At 39.3% G+C, this 19,045-nt stretch overlaps 1 protein-coding gene across 1 annotated transcript in view; it reads left to right on the forward strand.

Moving 5' to 3' along the window:
* The window catches only part of CDK6 (cyclin dependent kinase 6), a 130,613-nt gene that overhangs the window by 51,458 nt on the left and 60,110 nt on the right, over positions 1-19,045 (forward strand). The window contains exon 4 of the mRNA XM_075211809.1: positions 17,272-17,439. Coding sequence (XP_075067910.1) covers positions 17,272-17,439 — 168 coding nt within the window. The remainder of the gene's footprint in view (positions 1-17,271; positions 17,440-19,045) is intronic.

Below are 19,045 nucleotides of genomic sequence, written 5' to 3' on the forward strand. Positions count from 1 at the left end.
TGAGTGCATGTGGAGCTTGCGATATGGCCCCATGAAGTTTAGTCTGCACATACAGATACTCTTAGATCAGGTATCCAAGCCTTCACCTGCGGCCCACAGCTCCTTCCAGCTGTATTGTCAGATCTGTTTGTTATACCCAGGAACACTTGTACACAATGCCTGCTCGTATGTTATTACAGATTGTGTCTCTTTCTTTGATTTAATGTATTGTTTTAACTTCTGACTATGAGTAAGGGTAATGCCCTTTTGAAGGTTAGAGGGCCACCGATGTGGCCTATCAGATTGCCTGTCACTACCTTAGAGTCTGAGAGACCAAATATTAACGGATAGGATTGATCTGTGTGTGTGTGTCTGTGTGTGTGTGTGTGTGTGTGTGTGTGTGTGTGTTTGTGTGTATATATATATGTATATATATATATATATATATATATACACACTATGTCGATAAGGTTGGAATAAGAGACACTTACATGAATATCACAATATCATCCTTTCATACACTTTTTGTGTTGTTCAGACGAGGGCCTGGTTTGGCTATGGACAGACTAACACAAAATATGAATTCTTAATGGGATACACAGCAGTCAGATTATGACTGACAAAATATGAGCGTTACAGCTGTTGAGCTATATTATCTGCAAGAGACTACAATGTATACTGATTTAATCAGGGATGCACACAGTAAGGTGGCCTCAGGAGTTGCCAAACAATGGAATTAGCCTTGAAATTAAAGTAAAACAATGACGGTGGAATTCAAATAGTAAATTTAGCATTCCTAAAGACTAAGAAATGTTTATCAAAAATATTATTTTTATGCTTTCATTTACATAGCAAATACGTACGCACTTTAACATTTAATGTGGTGAGAGGTGCCAGCAAAAAAGAGCGGAAAGTTCAGTCTGGATATCGCCATGGAGCCTTTTTGCAGGAGGCTCCAGAGGCACTAATTTAGGATTGAATCTGCCCCATATTCTTGGTTCTTCTGAGTGCATGGCATTGTGCTTTTTTTGGTCTGTATAGTGGATGTAATTCTCAGTATCTGGTCTTGTTCTGTAAATGTGAATAACTGCATAGTACTGCTTCTGCTGTTTATATAATATAGGTGTTTGGATGCACAATTGTGCATCCATTGGACAGTATGGATATTAATGTAAAATGGGAATAGTGCTAGTAATGTGGTTCATGCTGTTTTTGGCTTATGTATGTGGATGCACAGAGTGAGATCTGGCTAGAATAAGAACTTAAAAGAAAACCTATTGTACACAACCAACGCTCTATTTTTAGTTTTTCGGGACACTAAACAAATTAGCAAGAAGTAAGTAAATGCCTCCCGATTTAGATTTTCAGACCATGGAAGGGGTGTGGCCTGTCGACATGAGGTGCAGTTTTCACCAAATTAGGGTGTGTTTGAATGTATTCATGATCAAACTCTCTAACTTTATTGATGAATTAATCATTTACTCTATGACTTCCTAAATGTGAATTTGTAATTAATCAAGTAAGAGTTTCAACTTTCCACCAGCACTGAGGATTGGCAGTATCTTCTGTGTCCTGCATCTGTATTTGTTCATATAAGAGTATAAGCAAAAGCTAAAGGGAATTTCAAAAGGATATAATGATTTGTAGGAGGGCAGCTAAGAAAAATGTAAATCAAATGCATGATTAATTGGTTCTTAACTTCCTATATAAAGACAAAAGAAATAAACCTTCTATGTGGGATTGCTGCTTTAGATAACCAATTAACAATGACTGATAATAAACATCCGTTAAGTGGTACAGCTAAAACAATCGTACTATTTACAGCAGTTAAAAAAATCATGAACTATTCAGTCCACCTAAATAGGCAATTTTGAGCCCCCCTTAATTTTGTGGGTGGGGAGCTTCTGTATATGTTACTCATGGTTCGGACCAAACGGCACTTGGTGCACTACACTCTCCGTCATTACCTGTTCACTGAACATCGTTCTAATCTCAGCCTCGAGAAATAGGGACAAACATTTCTGGGGACAAATATTTAAAACCTGGGACTGTCCATGGGAATGAGGGAGAGTTGGCAACTGTGGGTGATCTAACGTCAAGTCTTGCTCCTAAGAATGTTAAGTATAACAATAAAGGTGTATACTAGCAACTACTGCATAGTTGCCAACATTGGCAGGTTAAGTCCCGGGAGGTCCGAGGGTCAGGTGGGTGTGTGGTGGCGGGGCTCGAAGAATCGCTCCGTTAGCCACACCGGGCAACAATGACACGTCCATGACGCCAATAAGCCCTGCCTCCTCCATTTACTTTCTACAGCCGCCCGGGAATCGGGAGAATTGCCCTCTCTCCCGGTAGCCTGGGAGACTGACCCAAATTTCGGGACTCTCCCGGATATTCCAGGAGAGTTGGCAAGCATGAACTACTGATATATAACATATAGGAAGTAGGCGGACAATGATCTCATAGTTACCCTACTAACAAGTAGATCAGTTCTAGCTCCCTCCTCTGTCTGGGTGATGGATTAATTGTAAGAAAATCTCTTGATATCTATGACATAACATTTATCCAGTATGCAACAAAGAAAAAGAAATTGAGGAAACTGTTACCATTTCAATGCACGTCTAATGGACATTTAGTATAATTTAACATCTTACACCCACACAGATTTTAAGACCTTTTTTTCCCCCCTCGGCGAGGGGTGCAAGCTTGCTAAAATTGACGTTTAATTCACTTCCCTTTGCCAGGAAAAATATTCCCTGTATTAAATAAAACATTTTCCTTGTCTGGACCTAAATATCCTGCCACATCAAGAGGATCTCTTGAGCACAAAACGGATTGTCTTTTATATATATAATCTGTGACTTCTGCTGTGCCAGCCATTTGTAAAATGTCAAATTTAATCATGGTAATACCAGCAGGTTTGTGATAATCCGCATTCACTGTTTTTTTAAGTGTTGCCAAACTCGTCTGTACGTTTACAGTGAGGTTAGGGTAGAATACAATTACATAGAATGTGCTGTAGCGGCATAATATAAGCAGCTTTATGCTTTCAATGTGATATTGCTCACATTATTCATTTTTAAAGGACCACTAAGCCTCAAACACTAGTTAAAAAGTCTACGAGTAAAGATTTAAGCTGAGAACGATGGCCCAGGCGTCGGCTGGATCACAGTCCAGTTTGTCCATGGATCAATTGGGTGATATCCCGCCATTTGGGGCTGAGGCCGTGCAGCCAGATTTGTTCCGTGTCCCTGGGTTAGCGGCCATCCGTGGTCATCTTTCAACCATATTTACCAACATGTCCGATAATTAATCTATTGATTTAGATTGGATTCTTACCAGACATGGGTTATTGGGACCACATGCGCTGCAGTATTGCTGCAGATATCACAGTGTGTTTGGTAAGCATTAGAATTACAAATAGTTGACTCATGGTGGAATCATTTGTTTCTATGCACACCAGGGGGTAAATGTATCAAGCCGAGAGTTTTCCGGCGGGTTTGAAAAGTGGAGATGTTGCCTATAGCAACCAATCAGATTCTAGCTATCATTTTGCAGAATGTTCTAAGTGAATGATAACTAGAATGTGATTTCAAACCCGCCGTAAAACTCTCAGCTTGATACATTTACCCCCTGGCTTTCATTCTGTAGGACTGTTAAAACACACTGTTGAGAGCCATTCAGAGGCTCTACTTGCTCAATGCAGAAGACAATTTCTTGCCCGCAGATAACATAAAAGCCATATAAACCAACACCTTTCTAATTAACAATTTCAGTAGAAAAAAACTTGTTGTGCATTTTAAATTTACAATTTGGAGGTAACCTCTGGACATTGCCCACTCAGCAGCTCCTTAGACCCTCACCCAGCGCTCTTTGAACATCATCTTCTACTGATTGTCTGCACTGGTGGAGGGGAGTTCTCCCCAGGTGATGGGGTTCTCCACCAGTAGGAGTCAGGAGAGTGGGTACGTGTTTAACATGGGGCACAAAATATATCCATTGAACAGTAGCGCAGTTGGATGGATTGACCGTGCTCTCTAATCTCTGTTCTATAACGATTCAATTTGCTATTGAATAAAGTCTGTTACATGTATATCATAATGTATCCCATACTGTAAAGTGTAAGGATATAAAGAGCCAATGAAGAGCTGCCGACCATATTAAAACACGAGACTGCAGGCCAAGTGGTTTGATAGAAGTCATGGAACGCCTTTTTTTTATTTCCAGTAGTGGGTATATTATTCCTTATAATACGCAACTTTTAATTCAAAACAGAGCCAGTTACTGGTATGAGGGGCTCCTCATATCCAGGTGTGTTTTTCCTAAACTCACAGTCCTACGTTCCATCACGGAACACGTTCCAACTGAGTCATGTGACTCAAGTGAGATCACTACTCTTCAAATATTAGTGACGACATCACTACTCACCAAGGACCTATTTCTAAGACCTATTACTATTTTACAGGATAGTTTACATATATTCATGGCACTTGTGTATTATAAAATCTTATTGCAGTGAGCAACGAAAAGAACATTAGAAACGTTTCTTTGTGTTTTTTTGACCGGACAGTTTGATCCATAATAGGATAATATAACCACTCAATCTCCAGTCCCATTTCTGTAAAAATTATAACACCTTGATAATACTTAGGCAACTTGTGGCTGGCCAACTGTTGGGGAACTACAAGCACCAACATACCCCTGAAAGTCTTTAGTTGCACGACAGAAGGTGTGCAGCAGATTGCATGCTTCCAGTCTAGATTTTTGTGCCACGTGTATCACGCTCTGAAACAAATATGTCTAGCTGATTGTGAATCACTGCTCTGAGAGGACAGCATGATGTTAGTTAGAGAAGATATTCATCGATTAAGGTAGTCCTTTAATGTAACCAAGGGTCGGGGAGAAATGTGAAACTCCTTTGACACATTGGGGTTGTAATATGTCCAGAAATCTGATTGGTCAGTTCTTTCCATATATGACAAGCTGACCTGTAGCCGATGCAAGTGATACGGCTAAAAATCACGTATCCGACAGATGCCCAGAGCTATAATTTGACGAATGCGAGTGCGTTCGACCTTTGAACTCCCTTACTTTACATTGCCTATGTGCATACTCCTTTGCCCCTGTTGTGCCTTTCAAATTGTAGGCAGTTGGAAGCGTCATTGGCATTTGCACTTGAATTGCATGTTGGTGTAAAGTCATGCGGGACCATTCCCATATGAATTAGGCCCATAATGTCTAAAAGTGGCTTTAGCTGCTCTTTATTTAATAATATCAAGTTAGCCAGTTAATGTAGACATGTATACATAGGGCTAGATTTACTAAGCTGCGGGTTTGAAAAAGTGGGGATGTTGCCTATAGCAACCAATCAGATTCTAGCTTTCATTTATTTAGTACCTTCTACAAAATGATAGCTAGAATCTGATTGGTTACTATAGGCAACATCCCCACTTTTTCAAACCCGCAGCTTAGTAAATCTAGCCCATAATGTGCAATAGCCACAATACTAAATGTGACACATAGAGAGTGAGAAAATTGTTCATGGCCTGACACTGTAATACACCCGGGAGTTGTTTTATGAAGGAATAATGCCAAGGTGTACATAGCAATATTACAGTCATTACAATGGATAGATTCAGTTGTTCCCAGTTTTGAAACTCTTATTTCAAAGTGCCGGCTGTAAAATCTGCTTAGTGAGTCTGTTCCTGGTGATAAGGATCATGTGGTCACTTTAATTGTGTTCTGTAAGTTACCCCATGCATTCAGTTTGGCCATCTCTGTGTGTGACAGCTGTACATTATCCCTCTTACCAAGGTACAGTTACATATAGTCATACGATATCCTTCAGAGATTATACCGCTGCCATTAGTGGTCAGAATGGGAAAGTTGTTTTCATCTTAAATTGTAGTCTCATCAATTTACATCTCTCATTACAGCTGAGTCGATGCTACAGATTGTGTGGGGAGTGTGACAATGATGTATCTTCATTACTGGGCTGCGGAGGAAAAAATAAAGCTTATTTATCAGTAGTTTTTGTTTTTTCTTTATAATTGAAAGAGTGAAAGTGGCCAGCAATACATATGGGTGCTGTTTACTGCATACAGAGATACAGAAAACTGACCTTACATTATGAGAAGTTGAAGTTGCCATTTTGTTTATTAAGCATCAATGTTCAATATCCGCTGCAGTAATTATAGTGCCACCTCCAGGATTCTCCTCATGGAAATGTCATTATGTGCTTTTACATATACGTTTATACTGGAAATATAATGAAGCTGACCACACACATTACACTTGTCACCTGCTCAAAGTGAGGCAGCGGCCTATCGATTCATTAGGAGCCAGTGACATGATTGAGGTATGAGGCACAAAGTAGCTCCTAGTACATTGGTAGGCTCAGTGCTTATAGGAGACAGCAGTCTCAGGCAGCAAGTTTTGGAGAGTCAAATTAGAGAAGCTAATTAAAAAAAAACCAAAAAAAAAACATTTTTATTCAGGCAAAAGTCTAAATTGGTAGTATTTACATTGTTGGTAGACCTAGTAATGCTTAAAAACTACAATAGTTTTATTTTAAAGTACACACAACTTATTTACAAGTGTTTACGGAAGTTTGTTTAAGCAATGAGAAGGGAACCATTTAATTCTCTGCCTCAGAGAGCAGAATAGTTTGGTCCAACCCAGGGTAAGCTGCATCCTCATGAACAATGGTTAAGACCACATGGCATGTAAGGGTTGGCTTTACTTTAAGATCAGTCCAGTGGGTATATTTACTAAACTGCAGGTTTGAAAAGGTGGAAATGTTGCCTATAGCAACCAATCAGATTCTAGTTATTTATTTACAAAATGACAGGTAGAATCTAATTGGTTGCTATAGACAACAACTCCACTTTTTCAAGCCCGCAGTTTAGTAAATATACCCCCAGATGTGTGTACAATTTGGCCAAATGCTGTTTGGCAATCACTGGGGTATTGACGACAACCTCACACTCCGATTTCAGTCATCAGCTGACTTTTTTCAACCAATGATGATAGATGATCATGGAAGTCCACACTTGTGGCAATTTTTGGGGAAAATTTGGTCTGAATCATCAAAATTGGCTGATGAAGTCTTCACATAAGCTTTATACACTAATTATAAGGACTGGCTTGTCATTTTTTCTTATTTTTTTTTTTCATAAATGGAAGACGATGGGGGAAACTGGGGAGGATGTGGTAGATATAATTAGGGCCCAGTACCATGAAAGTCAATGTTTGAATTAATCCTTTTTTACTGACCTCTAAATGTCCAGTGAGTCATATTGACCTGATATACTGGATGGACATAAACACGAATTGGGTCAGATTTTAGATAAAATAATCATTTTAAAAAAGCTAATTATGGTTTAATTGATATACTGATATCATACTGGACTTAATATATAGGACAAACAAACAAAAACATTACACTGAATACCACATCCTTTTAATACCATTGCCTACTCACTATGGGAATGCTATAGAATTGAACATGTATCAGCCCATTCTGCTTATGAGCAGTGATGTAGTGAATTTGTCTTTTCACATCTATTTTTTGAGTTGCACTGCATCTTAAGAAATGTGCAATCTTAAATCTAGCGTATTGATGTACCCAGAACTAAGATGCAACAATCGTCTCCTCCAAAACGGACACTCAGTTTAAGTAGTTGCAAAACTTACATCTTGTGGCTAACGTATTTCAAGATCAGTATAACACGCATCTCAAAGCAGTAGCTTAACTTGTATTTGCATGCCCTAACTCTATTACACTTGCATGTTAACGTTCCCGATCTGCTTCTCCAAGTACAAAGGCAATATGCACTTTTATTCATAGATTCCTTTATCAAGCGCTTCAAAACTTCACAAAAAGGAAAAGAGGAGGTATTGCTCCTAGAAATGATGGATAGAATCTGGTTGCTATGGGCAACACCTCCACTTTTCCTTTTTAGACTGTTTGATAAATCTATGTCTTCATTATGCGGATTAGTAGTTTATATATACAGTTGTCCAGCAGTGAGTACACCTCAGCGGAGTGGACCATAGACGCCTGAAGTGTGTGTGCACATTCCATTATAGTGATAGTTGTGAATCATTCTTTTTATTTGCGTGTTTGTTGGTGTTAGTGCTCGTGTTGTGGTTTAGTGTAGTGTTTATAATACATAGCTACATAAAAACTGTTGATTTTCTGTTGAATCGTGTTTTGGTTACAGTGAACATTGGTGTAAATAAATATTTGGGAAACTTGAGCAGCCCATTCAGTCGGTTCAGTTAATCTCTTTCATTTTTTCCAGATAAGATCATTAGTATTCTTATCTGCTTCTCGGTTTGGTCATGTTTCCTGATAGCATGACAGCCTCTATTACAAGTTTTTAATGTCAGATTTCCGGAATTGGGACTTCAGCCAAATTTGGGTATTGAAGTATCGCTCGCTGCCCTCAGATTACCCTAGTAAACAATGTTGGCATTGTTTTGGAATGGTAAAGTTTTCATTAAGTCTCGGGGAAAAGCAGTGTTCTGGGTTCCAGCAATATCTGTGAGGTATCAACATAAAATATAAGGTTTGTGCTTGTTTAATGGGGAAAAGCACAACATTTTATTAGGCCTATTTTATTTTTATGAATGACATAATTATTTGTGAGTCACATTATGTTAGAGGCTGGAGGTCTGAATCTGCTATTAATCTGTAGTTATAAGTATGTCCCTGTTTTCTCTGTGTCTAAACATGAGGGTTATTAACTAACATTAGGGTATGGTGCACTAGTCTATAGCATTCAAACAGCAATTAGCTTTGGTCGTGCACAAGTAAGGCCAGTGAAGGGCAACCAGGTACACATCAGGGTCTGCATGTGTGGCCCCCCAGCCTTCAAAAGGGCCACACGTTTCCCTTAACATTACCCTTAATTAGTAATAAAAAGACTTCGGTAAACCAACATTGGCAGGCCAACACCACTCATACCAAAATGCCCCCATTTAGACCAAAATCTTGCTATAAAATGCATAGGCAAACTGAGGGGGGAGGGGTTCCTAGTGCCTGGAAACCCCCTCCAAGCCTGGGGCACTGTATAATTGAAGTGGCTGGACCCTGATCCCGCTTCACACAGCTCTGCTTGAAAAGGGAGAGCTGCGTGCACCTAACAGTAGTGCACGCAGCATTGCCCATGTATATTATGGGGATAGGAAGAGTTGGAGAGCAGCCAAGCACTGTCTAATATTATAGCCACGCCCCCATGGATGCTGGTCACGCTCACTGACGGCGTGGTTGTGGAAACCCCCTCTACAAATCCTGCGTTTGCCCCTGAAATATGCCCACATGCCTTTGCACTCCCACAAGCCATCAGATACCACATCTACTCCAAAACTCCTGTACTTATCCCCACATATGCCAAAGACTTCCCCACCTGCCACCCAGACATACCCCCATACCACTGAAACCTGCCAAGATGCCCCCAACTGCTACTCAGACTTTCCCACATGCCACACAGATCACCTCACATGCCCGCTATATACCACTTAGACATCCTCACATGCCAATCACAGATCTACACATGCCCCCCACATGCCAGTCAGAGCCTTACCCACTAGCATAAAACATGCCAGTGCATGTGTCAATGGAACCTATTGGTTCTAATGATCACAAACACACTAACATCTGCGGTCAGGAGTTCATTGCAAGATGAATACATTTGCATCAGTTATGCAAATGAACTTAACATGTCACTGCTGAAGGGAAAACTTGTTTGGCAGAATGGGAGTATAGGTAGTAAGAGGTGTCATGATTTTATTACAAGAACAAGTGAATGATGCCCTTTAGATGCATATGATCAGCATACTATCCTTGCCATCCTTATCCTAATACTTACATTTTTAAACAGCAGTTTAGAAGGGCTGGCCATTTTTTTCATCTTGCATCTCTCTGTAATAAGGAGTGAAGGGCAAGCCTTGCTGTCTCCTAAGTAACAGAAATGGTCTGTACAGAGGTGATTGACATGGTGGGTTTTGTTTGAGGTTTTTGACCTACATCAGCAGCAATTTAGCCATCATGTAACAAAGCTGCGTGGACAGTCACGGTGAAACTGAACTTTCATGTTGTCAATCTGGAAAATATATTTTGCGGTTTAGCTGCCCTTTCTGAATAATATACTGTATGTGACGAGGTGCCCCTACTGCACCTTATTAGTCACTTATATGGACCTATAAAGAAGGGCATTGGCAAAGCATTGTTATATAGGACACAGTAGTGGATATATAATTCCTTCTTAATCGATGACTTGACACAGGGTTCTAATCCGGATGAAAGGTAATAATTGCTAACAGTAAAATATAAGCGTCACAGCAGATCCCATTTTGACTGTAGTATAATTTATGCATAACGGACTTTGTGGCTTCCTTTACTTAATGTGTCAAATGTATAAACTTTTGAGTAATGTGTTGCATGGCTGTACCGTGCCTTCTCTTGTGGCTCTGTGCTGCTTTCGCCTTTATGTGTGTTTAGGCTTTTTCGTTTAGAAACAGAATTTACACGACCGTAACAACGCCGGATTTTTCAGATAAAAAGGCCAAAGTGTCACATTTACTCATATAATCACTGTGGTGCATGTTCCAGATAGCCTACCTCTGCCGGCCCAAATGCACCACATATACAGAATTCAGGAACCGCAACGCTGATAAGGGAGTTAAATATGACCCAAGACTAAGGAGTCACACACAATATTTTGTGGACTAGGCCTCCTCCCTAGGTGTTGGTGTATTTGTCAGTCCTATATATATATTTATATATCCAGCTCATTTAAATATCTGTTTCCGTGATGCATATTTTGTTTTTGTGGAAGAGTATATTTAGGTGCATCTTGCGGGTTTCAGAGAATCGTGTTGGATAATCCATGTTGACAGCTGTATAGATTCTTTGTCAAAGTGAAAAATGAACACATAAATATTCATTTCAGCTGCTTACCCAAAAAATTAAAATCAGGATGAAGTTCAAATGAACAAACCTGTCAGCTGTATTATCAACAAAGCTTTTCTGTCAGTGCTCATCTACTGAGAGATTTAAAAGAGATTTTTTTTTTATATTAAACTCACCTCCTCCGAGTATCAGAATAGTAGAAGATACTCACTCCTGCTTCAATCCCTCTCAAATGTCTAATTCTCCTGCAACCAAGGAAAAACAATATTAAAGGACGATCTTGAAATTCCAATTAGTTTCTATGAGGCAGTTATTGGGAACTTAGACCAAGGTAGTACAGTAGATGTGGTCTACTTAGATTTTCACAAAGGCCTTTGATACAGTGCCACACAAGAGGCTGGTTTACAAAATAAGGGAACTGGGTCTAGGAAACAACATTTGTACTTGGGTCGAAAACTGTTTGGAGAATAGGGAACAGAGACTTGTGATAAATGGAACATTTTCTAATTGGTCAAAAGTTTTAAGTGGAGTACCTCAAGGTTCCATGCTGGGGCCACTCCTTTTTAATATATTTATTAATGACCTTAGTGATGGTTTAGAGAGAAAAGTTTCCATTTTTGCAGATGACACCAAACTTTGTAAGGCAATAAAATCAGAGCAAGATGTAGTTTCTCTTCAGAAACTGGAGGATTTGGCAGCCAAATGAAAGATGAAGTTTAATTAACATAGATAAATATAAGGTTATGCATTCATGGATCAAAAACAAGAATGCAATCTATAAATTAAAAGGGATAAATTTAGGGGAATCTATAATGGAAATGGATTTGGGAGTGCTCGATGACAGTAGACTTAGCAATAGTGCTCAATGTCAAGCAGCAGCTGCAAGGGAAAATAAAGTATTGGCATGCATAAAAAAGGGGTATAGGTGCAAGGGAAGATAGTGTAATTTTGCAACTATGTAAATTGTTGGTAAGACCTCATCTTGAATACAGAGTACAGTTCTGGGCACCACTCTATAGAAAAGACATTTTGGAACTAGAAAGGGTTCAGAGAAGAGTGCGAAAAAATTGATAAAGGGTATGGAGTCATTAAGTTATGAGGAAAGGTTAGCCAGTTTAGGCATGTTTACTTTAGAAAAAAGGCTTTTAAGAGGGGATATGATTACTATGTACAGATACATTAAGGGTCAATACAGAGATCTTTCATGGGAACTTTTTACCCCAAGGACTATACATAGGAGACGCGGTCACCCCCTAAGTTTAGAGGAGAGGAAGTTTCACACCCAGTAAAGGTGAGGGCAGATTCAATTGATATGTTTAAGAAAGGGTTAGACAAATTTTTAGTGGAAAAGGAAATCCAGGGTTACGACCATTAATTAAAATGAAGGCTAGTAGTGAATCCAGGGAAAAATAGGACTGCAATATTGTGTCAGGAGGGATTTTTCCTGATTGAAACAGATTGGTAGTTGCTTCATCTGGATCAATTACAAATACAAGAGAGGGATCGTAGGAGATCTAAAATAGGTTGAACTTGATGGACTGGTGACTTTTTTTAAACCTTATCAACTATGTCACTATATCACCTACTTGTCAATGAAGTACATTTCAGGGTACACACATTTCATGGTCTTTGGAAAATAAATGTACTAGTAGTTTTGTAGTTTGTTTGATGCCCTTGAAAATGTGGAGGGTGGAATCCACAAAAACATCACATCTGAATATAACTTTAGGGTCATCCTTTCTCATTTTCACTATTCTGTTTCTCCTAAATGCTCGGTTTAGCTTCATTTATGTCTTAGTGAGGGGACATAAGGAGCGTCTATTAAATTTGTCACTTTTGTGTGTTTGAATATTTTTAGTACTTTGGTCAAAATTGTGCCTACCAGTGTGCATTCCCGCAAAGAATACCTGGAAGGTGCAAAATGCATCCCAAATATAGGTAGGAGACCTGATCACTGGGAGCGCAGAGGTGTTGGAGAGTTCAGGCTCCGCACCCTCCTACATAGCAGGGAATGCCCCTGTAGTCGCGCTCTTGAAGAATCGCTGAACACCCCAAAGGAAAGAGACGGGATACTTCCCATTCACATACGTAACAAGATTTCTTTGTCCTCTTTTAGCACTTGTGACTGAGCAGTAGTCATGGCAACAAAGAATTCCATTGGCACTGCTTGCATTTCAGCTGTGCAGAATGCGGCATCCATAACCCTTCTCCTTACCCTCCAATGCTGCTGCCGTGGTTTGGGATCAAACACTCAGGCAGGTAGTCCGATGTCCAAAACCTTCCAAACAGCTCTGCAGAACAATTAAATTGGTAAACCCACCAAACGTGAAGTCTCCTTTAAAATATCTTGTCCGTATTGAGTGAAATGGTCTATGCCCAGTTTGGCCACTCGTATGTTATGACAAAATGCAGAGATCTAAGTTTTAAGTCCATGCACAGAACGACATTGTTGTTCTTTAGTTAAACATTTTTTTTGCCCAACCTAATCACTCCCTGTAGCCAAAACTGAATAGAGATGACCCCCAACTTATTACAGAACCCCAATATATAATGGACAAGAATACTACAGTGTAAACAAAACTAAATTATGGGCTTCTAATCCTCTCTGAGTAGTACATAGTCTGGTGGTCAACAACACGAGTAAATAAAGTTATATGACTAGGTGCCATATTTCTTATTCTGATAACTATGGGCCTGATTCATTAAGGATCTTAACTTGAGAAACTTCTTATTTCAGTCTCCTGGACAAAACCATGTTACAATGTAAGGGGTACAAATTAGTATTCTGTTTTGCACATAAGTTAAATACTGACTGTTTTTTCATGCAGCACACAAATAATAACTTTAAATTTCAGTGTACAAATAAGCTATCAAGTATTTGTGTGCTACATGAAAAAACAGGCAGTATTTAACTTATGTGCAAAACAGAATACTAATTTGCACCCCTTGAATTGTAACATGGTTTTGTCCAGGAGACTGAAATAAGAAGTTTCTCAAGTTAAGATCCTTAATGAATCAGGCCCTATATTCCAACATTGTAATTCTGACCCCCTACAGATCTCCTGGAGTATGTAAATGATCATGTGGCAATAGGACTGTAGACTAAATAATACTTGAATTACTAAGTACTAGTTTCCTGGTAACGCAGCTGGTCTTTTTGACTGGTACATGGTCTAATTCTAATGGTCAAGAACATATTAAAGAAAACTAAATTCACCAAATAGCAGGATTCTAATCGTGCTGACCATTACTCATCTACACGTCCATCTTGGCAACTTATATTATTATTCTTATCTTTTAGTTATAAGGCGCCACAAAGGGTCATAGATTTAAAACTCTCAGCCATAGAATCTGTGAGGGCTAAATATCTAGCGTGAATTCTCGTCCAGTTTTCGCTGTACAACCTGTTCACAAGCCTTTAACTGTAAGTTAAATGAGAAGTTTTACAATCACGCTAGATAATGATTTTTATGACATTTCAGCCACTAAGTAGAGGCGGCATTAAACGAGTATTTCAGTCTGGTCTTGTGTGTTTATGAAGCTTGCTTCCTTGTAGCCAAGGGTCTGCACTAACTACAAAGGGGTTAAAACAACTTTGCTTTGGAGCACTTGCTAAACCTTTCCCTCTGTGACTGCAAGGCATTGTTTTATCTCTCTAATCAGCAACCAGCTGGCTTGTCAGTGAATAGCGCTGTGGGCCCCTGGCCATGTTTAATGTGAGGTCTTGGCTAGGTGGCCAAGCAGGCAGTCCGCATCCAGTGTCGAAGCTTTTCAAGGCTATTGGCACACTAGTGTCCCCATTAATTTCTGCTTGTCACATGCTGTCATGCAAGTTACACCAGAGAGGAAATGACCGTTAAAGGGAAAAAAAATAAAATAAAAGTAGTTGCTCGAGCTGTTTCAGACATTATCTCTGAGGTTACACAAGTAGAGACAATTAGCTGCTATCCAGGGGAGACTGCAGGAAAGGAGAGAGCTCTAAAACCGAGCCCCAGGCTAACGTACTCTTCCTGCCTGACCACAGATTCAGTTATCAACAAGTGCCACATTGCAGTCCCCCTGCGTACCAGCTAGACAGCTGATATTGCATTTCCTCGTAGCCTTGTGCTGCGTCTAGAAATGACAACTTACTGAACGTATGACACTCATTTACCGAAATACTTCTAATTTGTTTACTTATAGTGAGGGTGACGTGGTGTTTGCACGATTTGGGGAAAAAAACCCTCCAAATGTTGCACGCTGTGTTCGTTAGTTTTTTGTGATGACTGCGAGCACAAGGAAGGCATTTTTATTAGACAGTGAAAAACGCAAAGCATGATAAATAAAACGGCTTGTAGATAAAGCGACTATTTCCTGATAAATGAGTTACAACAGTGACGGGAATGAAGCAGGTTCTTCAAGCTATATCATAATAGATGTTAATGCAAGTGTAAAAAATGTAGTTTGCTAAAGTTTAATAACATTATTTAGGAAATCATTTTTAAAGGACAATTCTATGTATGCGTTGTTGGTGGTCAACACGCTGCCAGTCTGAATATAAGACCAGGGGGTCTATTTACTAAACTGCTGAGGTGTTGCCTATAGCAACCACTCAGATTCTGGCTGTCATTTTGTGGAATGTACTAAAGAAATGATAACTAGAATCTGATTGGTTGCTATAGGCAACATCTCCACTTTTTCAAACCCGCAGTTTAGTAAATATACTCCCAGGGGGTAAATGTATCAAAGTATGATTCTGGCAAGTCGTTTTTTGCAATATTGGCAGACAGATTTTAAATGGTAATTTAATTAAAGGTAAAACATGCAGCACATTATCCTTTATCTCAGTAATAAGTTACAACAGTTAATTGACATTCAATGAGACACCACGTGCCCTTAGAATAGATCCCACATGTACTCCAAATACCCTTCGTATTTTTCGACACGCCAATCAAATCCCCCAGTCACCTGAAAACACCCCTCAGACTCATACAAAATGCTCATAATAAAGAACATTCAACTAACACCCCTCCATAGGTCCTTCAGAGCCCCATTTACCACAAAATGCCTGTCATACTTATATACATGAGGCTTAAAGTAGAGAATAAGGGCAGAGGGCAATGGGCCTAAAACAGAAAGGGGCTGCAGGTGAAGGCTCAGTGTGGCGTATGCGACCCTCAGGCCGCCTGTTGACCATCACTGACCTAATTGGATCCACTGGATCACAGAATGCCGGATTCCTGAAAAGTTATCGTATGGGATTAGGTTTTGCTTAGAATCCATCCAAAGCGAAATTTGTACTTTTGTGTACAATTACTATGTAAAGAATCAGAACTAGTGATAAGTTGACCTTGATGGACTTTTACATACCGTTGGTGGTGCCTTTCTGGCAGATGAGTGGCAGGATCCTGTATGGGAGCATTTATATAAACTAGTGCTGGGCTGATTGGCAAAAAAGGGGTTGTACCCTGTAACAACCAATCATGTCCTAGATGTCATCTATCTATTACAGTTTAGAAGATGTGACCAAAGGCCTCATCAGTTGGGTTACAGCATCTCCTCCAACCAGATCATGGTTTTATATTCTGAACAAGTGTGTATAACAATTCAGTAATGATTCACACATTGCAACATATACCGAGAGGACTGCTGTTTCTCATGCATTTGTGACTATCTTAATCTAAATAGTGAAACTGCAAAAAAACCAAAACAATTTATATAAAGGGAAGTTTTAACTTTTTCTACCATAACTTTTATAAATGTAAATGTATCTTCCTTAAAAGCAGAAAGGTGATTCCATCAGTGCGCCACAATTAGCATTTTGCCTAACCCGCACTCCACAAGGAAAAGCCCCCTCAGTCACCCAGCCTCTCTCATTAGAGGACACAATATCAGACGGTGCCATAGCGGTCTGCAAAGCCATGAGCTTTCACCAACAAATACGGCAAACAGCATTTGTGCTGCACTTTATTATATCACACAGAGGAGGCAGCCATTTTGTGTGCTGGACCAATGTTCATGAGAACGCAGCCTAATAATTAACTAGGAATCCGTGCTTTTCATAAATATTGGCTCTGACCACAAAATGGCTGCCTCCACAGCCTGTAGCCAAGAGGGACACTTTAGATAGGAGCCAAACCCCAGTCACATATAAACATTTATTGTGATTTAGCCATGGGACTCAGAGCAGTGGATCATACCGTGGCTGAAGAGGACATCTTGGAATGGACGTGACCGTCACAGGATTGACCCTGTGACTTCCTCTTCAGCCAGGCGCGACCTACTGTCCAATCCCTTTGCTGCATCGCAAAAAAAATGTTTCCTACCCCTTTAAGTAATTTGATTGGTAGTATTTTTGAAGTAAAAATTGGTAATTCCCTTCTGTTGTCCGTTTTTAGGACATGATGCACCAGCTTCTCCAAGGATTGGACTTTCTCCATTCACACAGAGTGGTGCATCGCGACCTCAAGCCTCAGAACATTCTGGTCACCAGTAATGGAAAGATAAAGCTAGCTGACTTTGGCCTTGCAAGGATCTACAGTTTTCAGATGGCACTTACATCAGTGGTACGTTTTATTGTTTATCATTTCTATTGTATACATTAAATACACAATGTGCCAAATTCAGTCGCAGATGTATAAAAATGTGGAAATACCAGGTTTTTTTATTTTTATCTTTAACAAGACTGTTATCAACTTGATCATACTTTTGCAATCATAAAAACTCCTCTACTGAGACTGCATTTTGGTGCAACATTTGCACTGAACCATACCAACCAATTAGCCACTTGCTTTCATTCTCTAACTTGCACTAGACAGATAAAAGCTAACTGTTGATTGGATGCTATGATTTAGTGATATGTTTGCACCTAAATTCAATATTAGCGGGCCCTTATATCTTTTAAACTAGGCATGGCTTAATATTCCCCATAATAACAATGCATTTCTGTGAATCTTGATTTAAAATGTTGGAAAATTAAGGTAGAAAAAAACTGTCAACATTTGTATAAATACATATAAATACCTTCGTTCCTGTTAAGTTGTGAACATTAGAAATTGATAAAGATTTCATTTTTGACTGAAAAACTTGTTGGCTGCACTATCCCATCCATATGACCAAACGTTAGTTTTCTAATCATGTTTCATTTTAACACCGTTGTTTGTCATCCAAATAAGAAATGGCCAATACCCTTATGCAAACTGTAGATAGAAGGCGTATTTATAACTACGTATAACTCATAGCAACCGATTAGACATTAGCTTTACATTTTGCCCTAGATCAGTTATAGCTTGTAACACTTGTTTAAAATACCTGCTGATATATTATTACAGATAGGTGGCTCATTCTTTGATTAAATGTTTTGCTTTAACTTATTACTGGGATTAAGGGTAATGTGTGGCCCCTTTGAGGGATAGAGGGCCACAAAATACGCCCCCTTAAGTGGATCAGGTTGCCTATCACTGTGGTAGATTCAGCTAAGCTAATATCTGACTGGAGGATACAGAATATAGTGTCTTGCACCATATTATTAAATAACTCCGCGCTATAGACAAGCAATCAACCTGAACTCTGTCCTGAGGTTAGATACTGCCACGGTATTCAGTCATTTCACATAGAATGGTAATTCCTGAAGTATGTGTCTTGCTATTGGTGTGACTTCCTTTGAATCAGTACAAGGAAACCTTTAAATGAATATAGATTATTAGAAACAGGACAAGGATGAGTCATTTGGAAATAACCAGGTCTTCTGTCCAGTAAATGAGACAGAAATTAATCATCTAGTTTCTGTAATTTGTAGTCATTAATACTCACTCTCTACCACACAGTACATGTAGCGTAACTTCTGAACTACAGAAATTAGTTACATTAACCCCAACACTCATAGTGCTGAAGTCTTATTTTAACATACATTTTTATTGAGTTTTTAAACAAAACAAAAGCATAATGTGACATAAAAAAAAATTACAAAACTTTACATAGTACAATGAGCAGTAGAATGTATCACATGCAGGTAAAAGGCTCCTCTAGGTTAGTGTATTGATGGCTCATAAAAGTTATGGTTAGGGGGACAAATAAAAACTGATGCTGGGGATGCTCAGCTGCCTGGCGATGCTCCGCTTGTATAAAAAAAAGAAAATCGGGGGGAAAAAAAATAAGGATAGAAATTATTAT

The sequence above is a fragment of the Mixophyes fleayi genome, chromosome 5 (genome assembly GCF_038048845.1).
Source record: "Mixophyes fleayi isolate aMixFle1 chromosome 5, aMixFle1.hap1, whole genome shotgun sequence".
Taxonomy (NCBI): Eukaryota; Metazoa; Chordata; class Amphibia; order Anura; family Limnodynastidae; genus Mixophyes; species Mixophyes fleayi.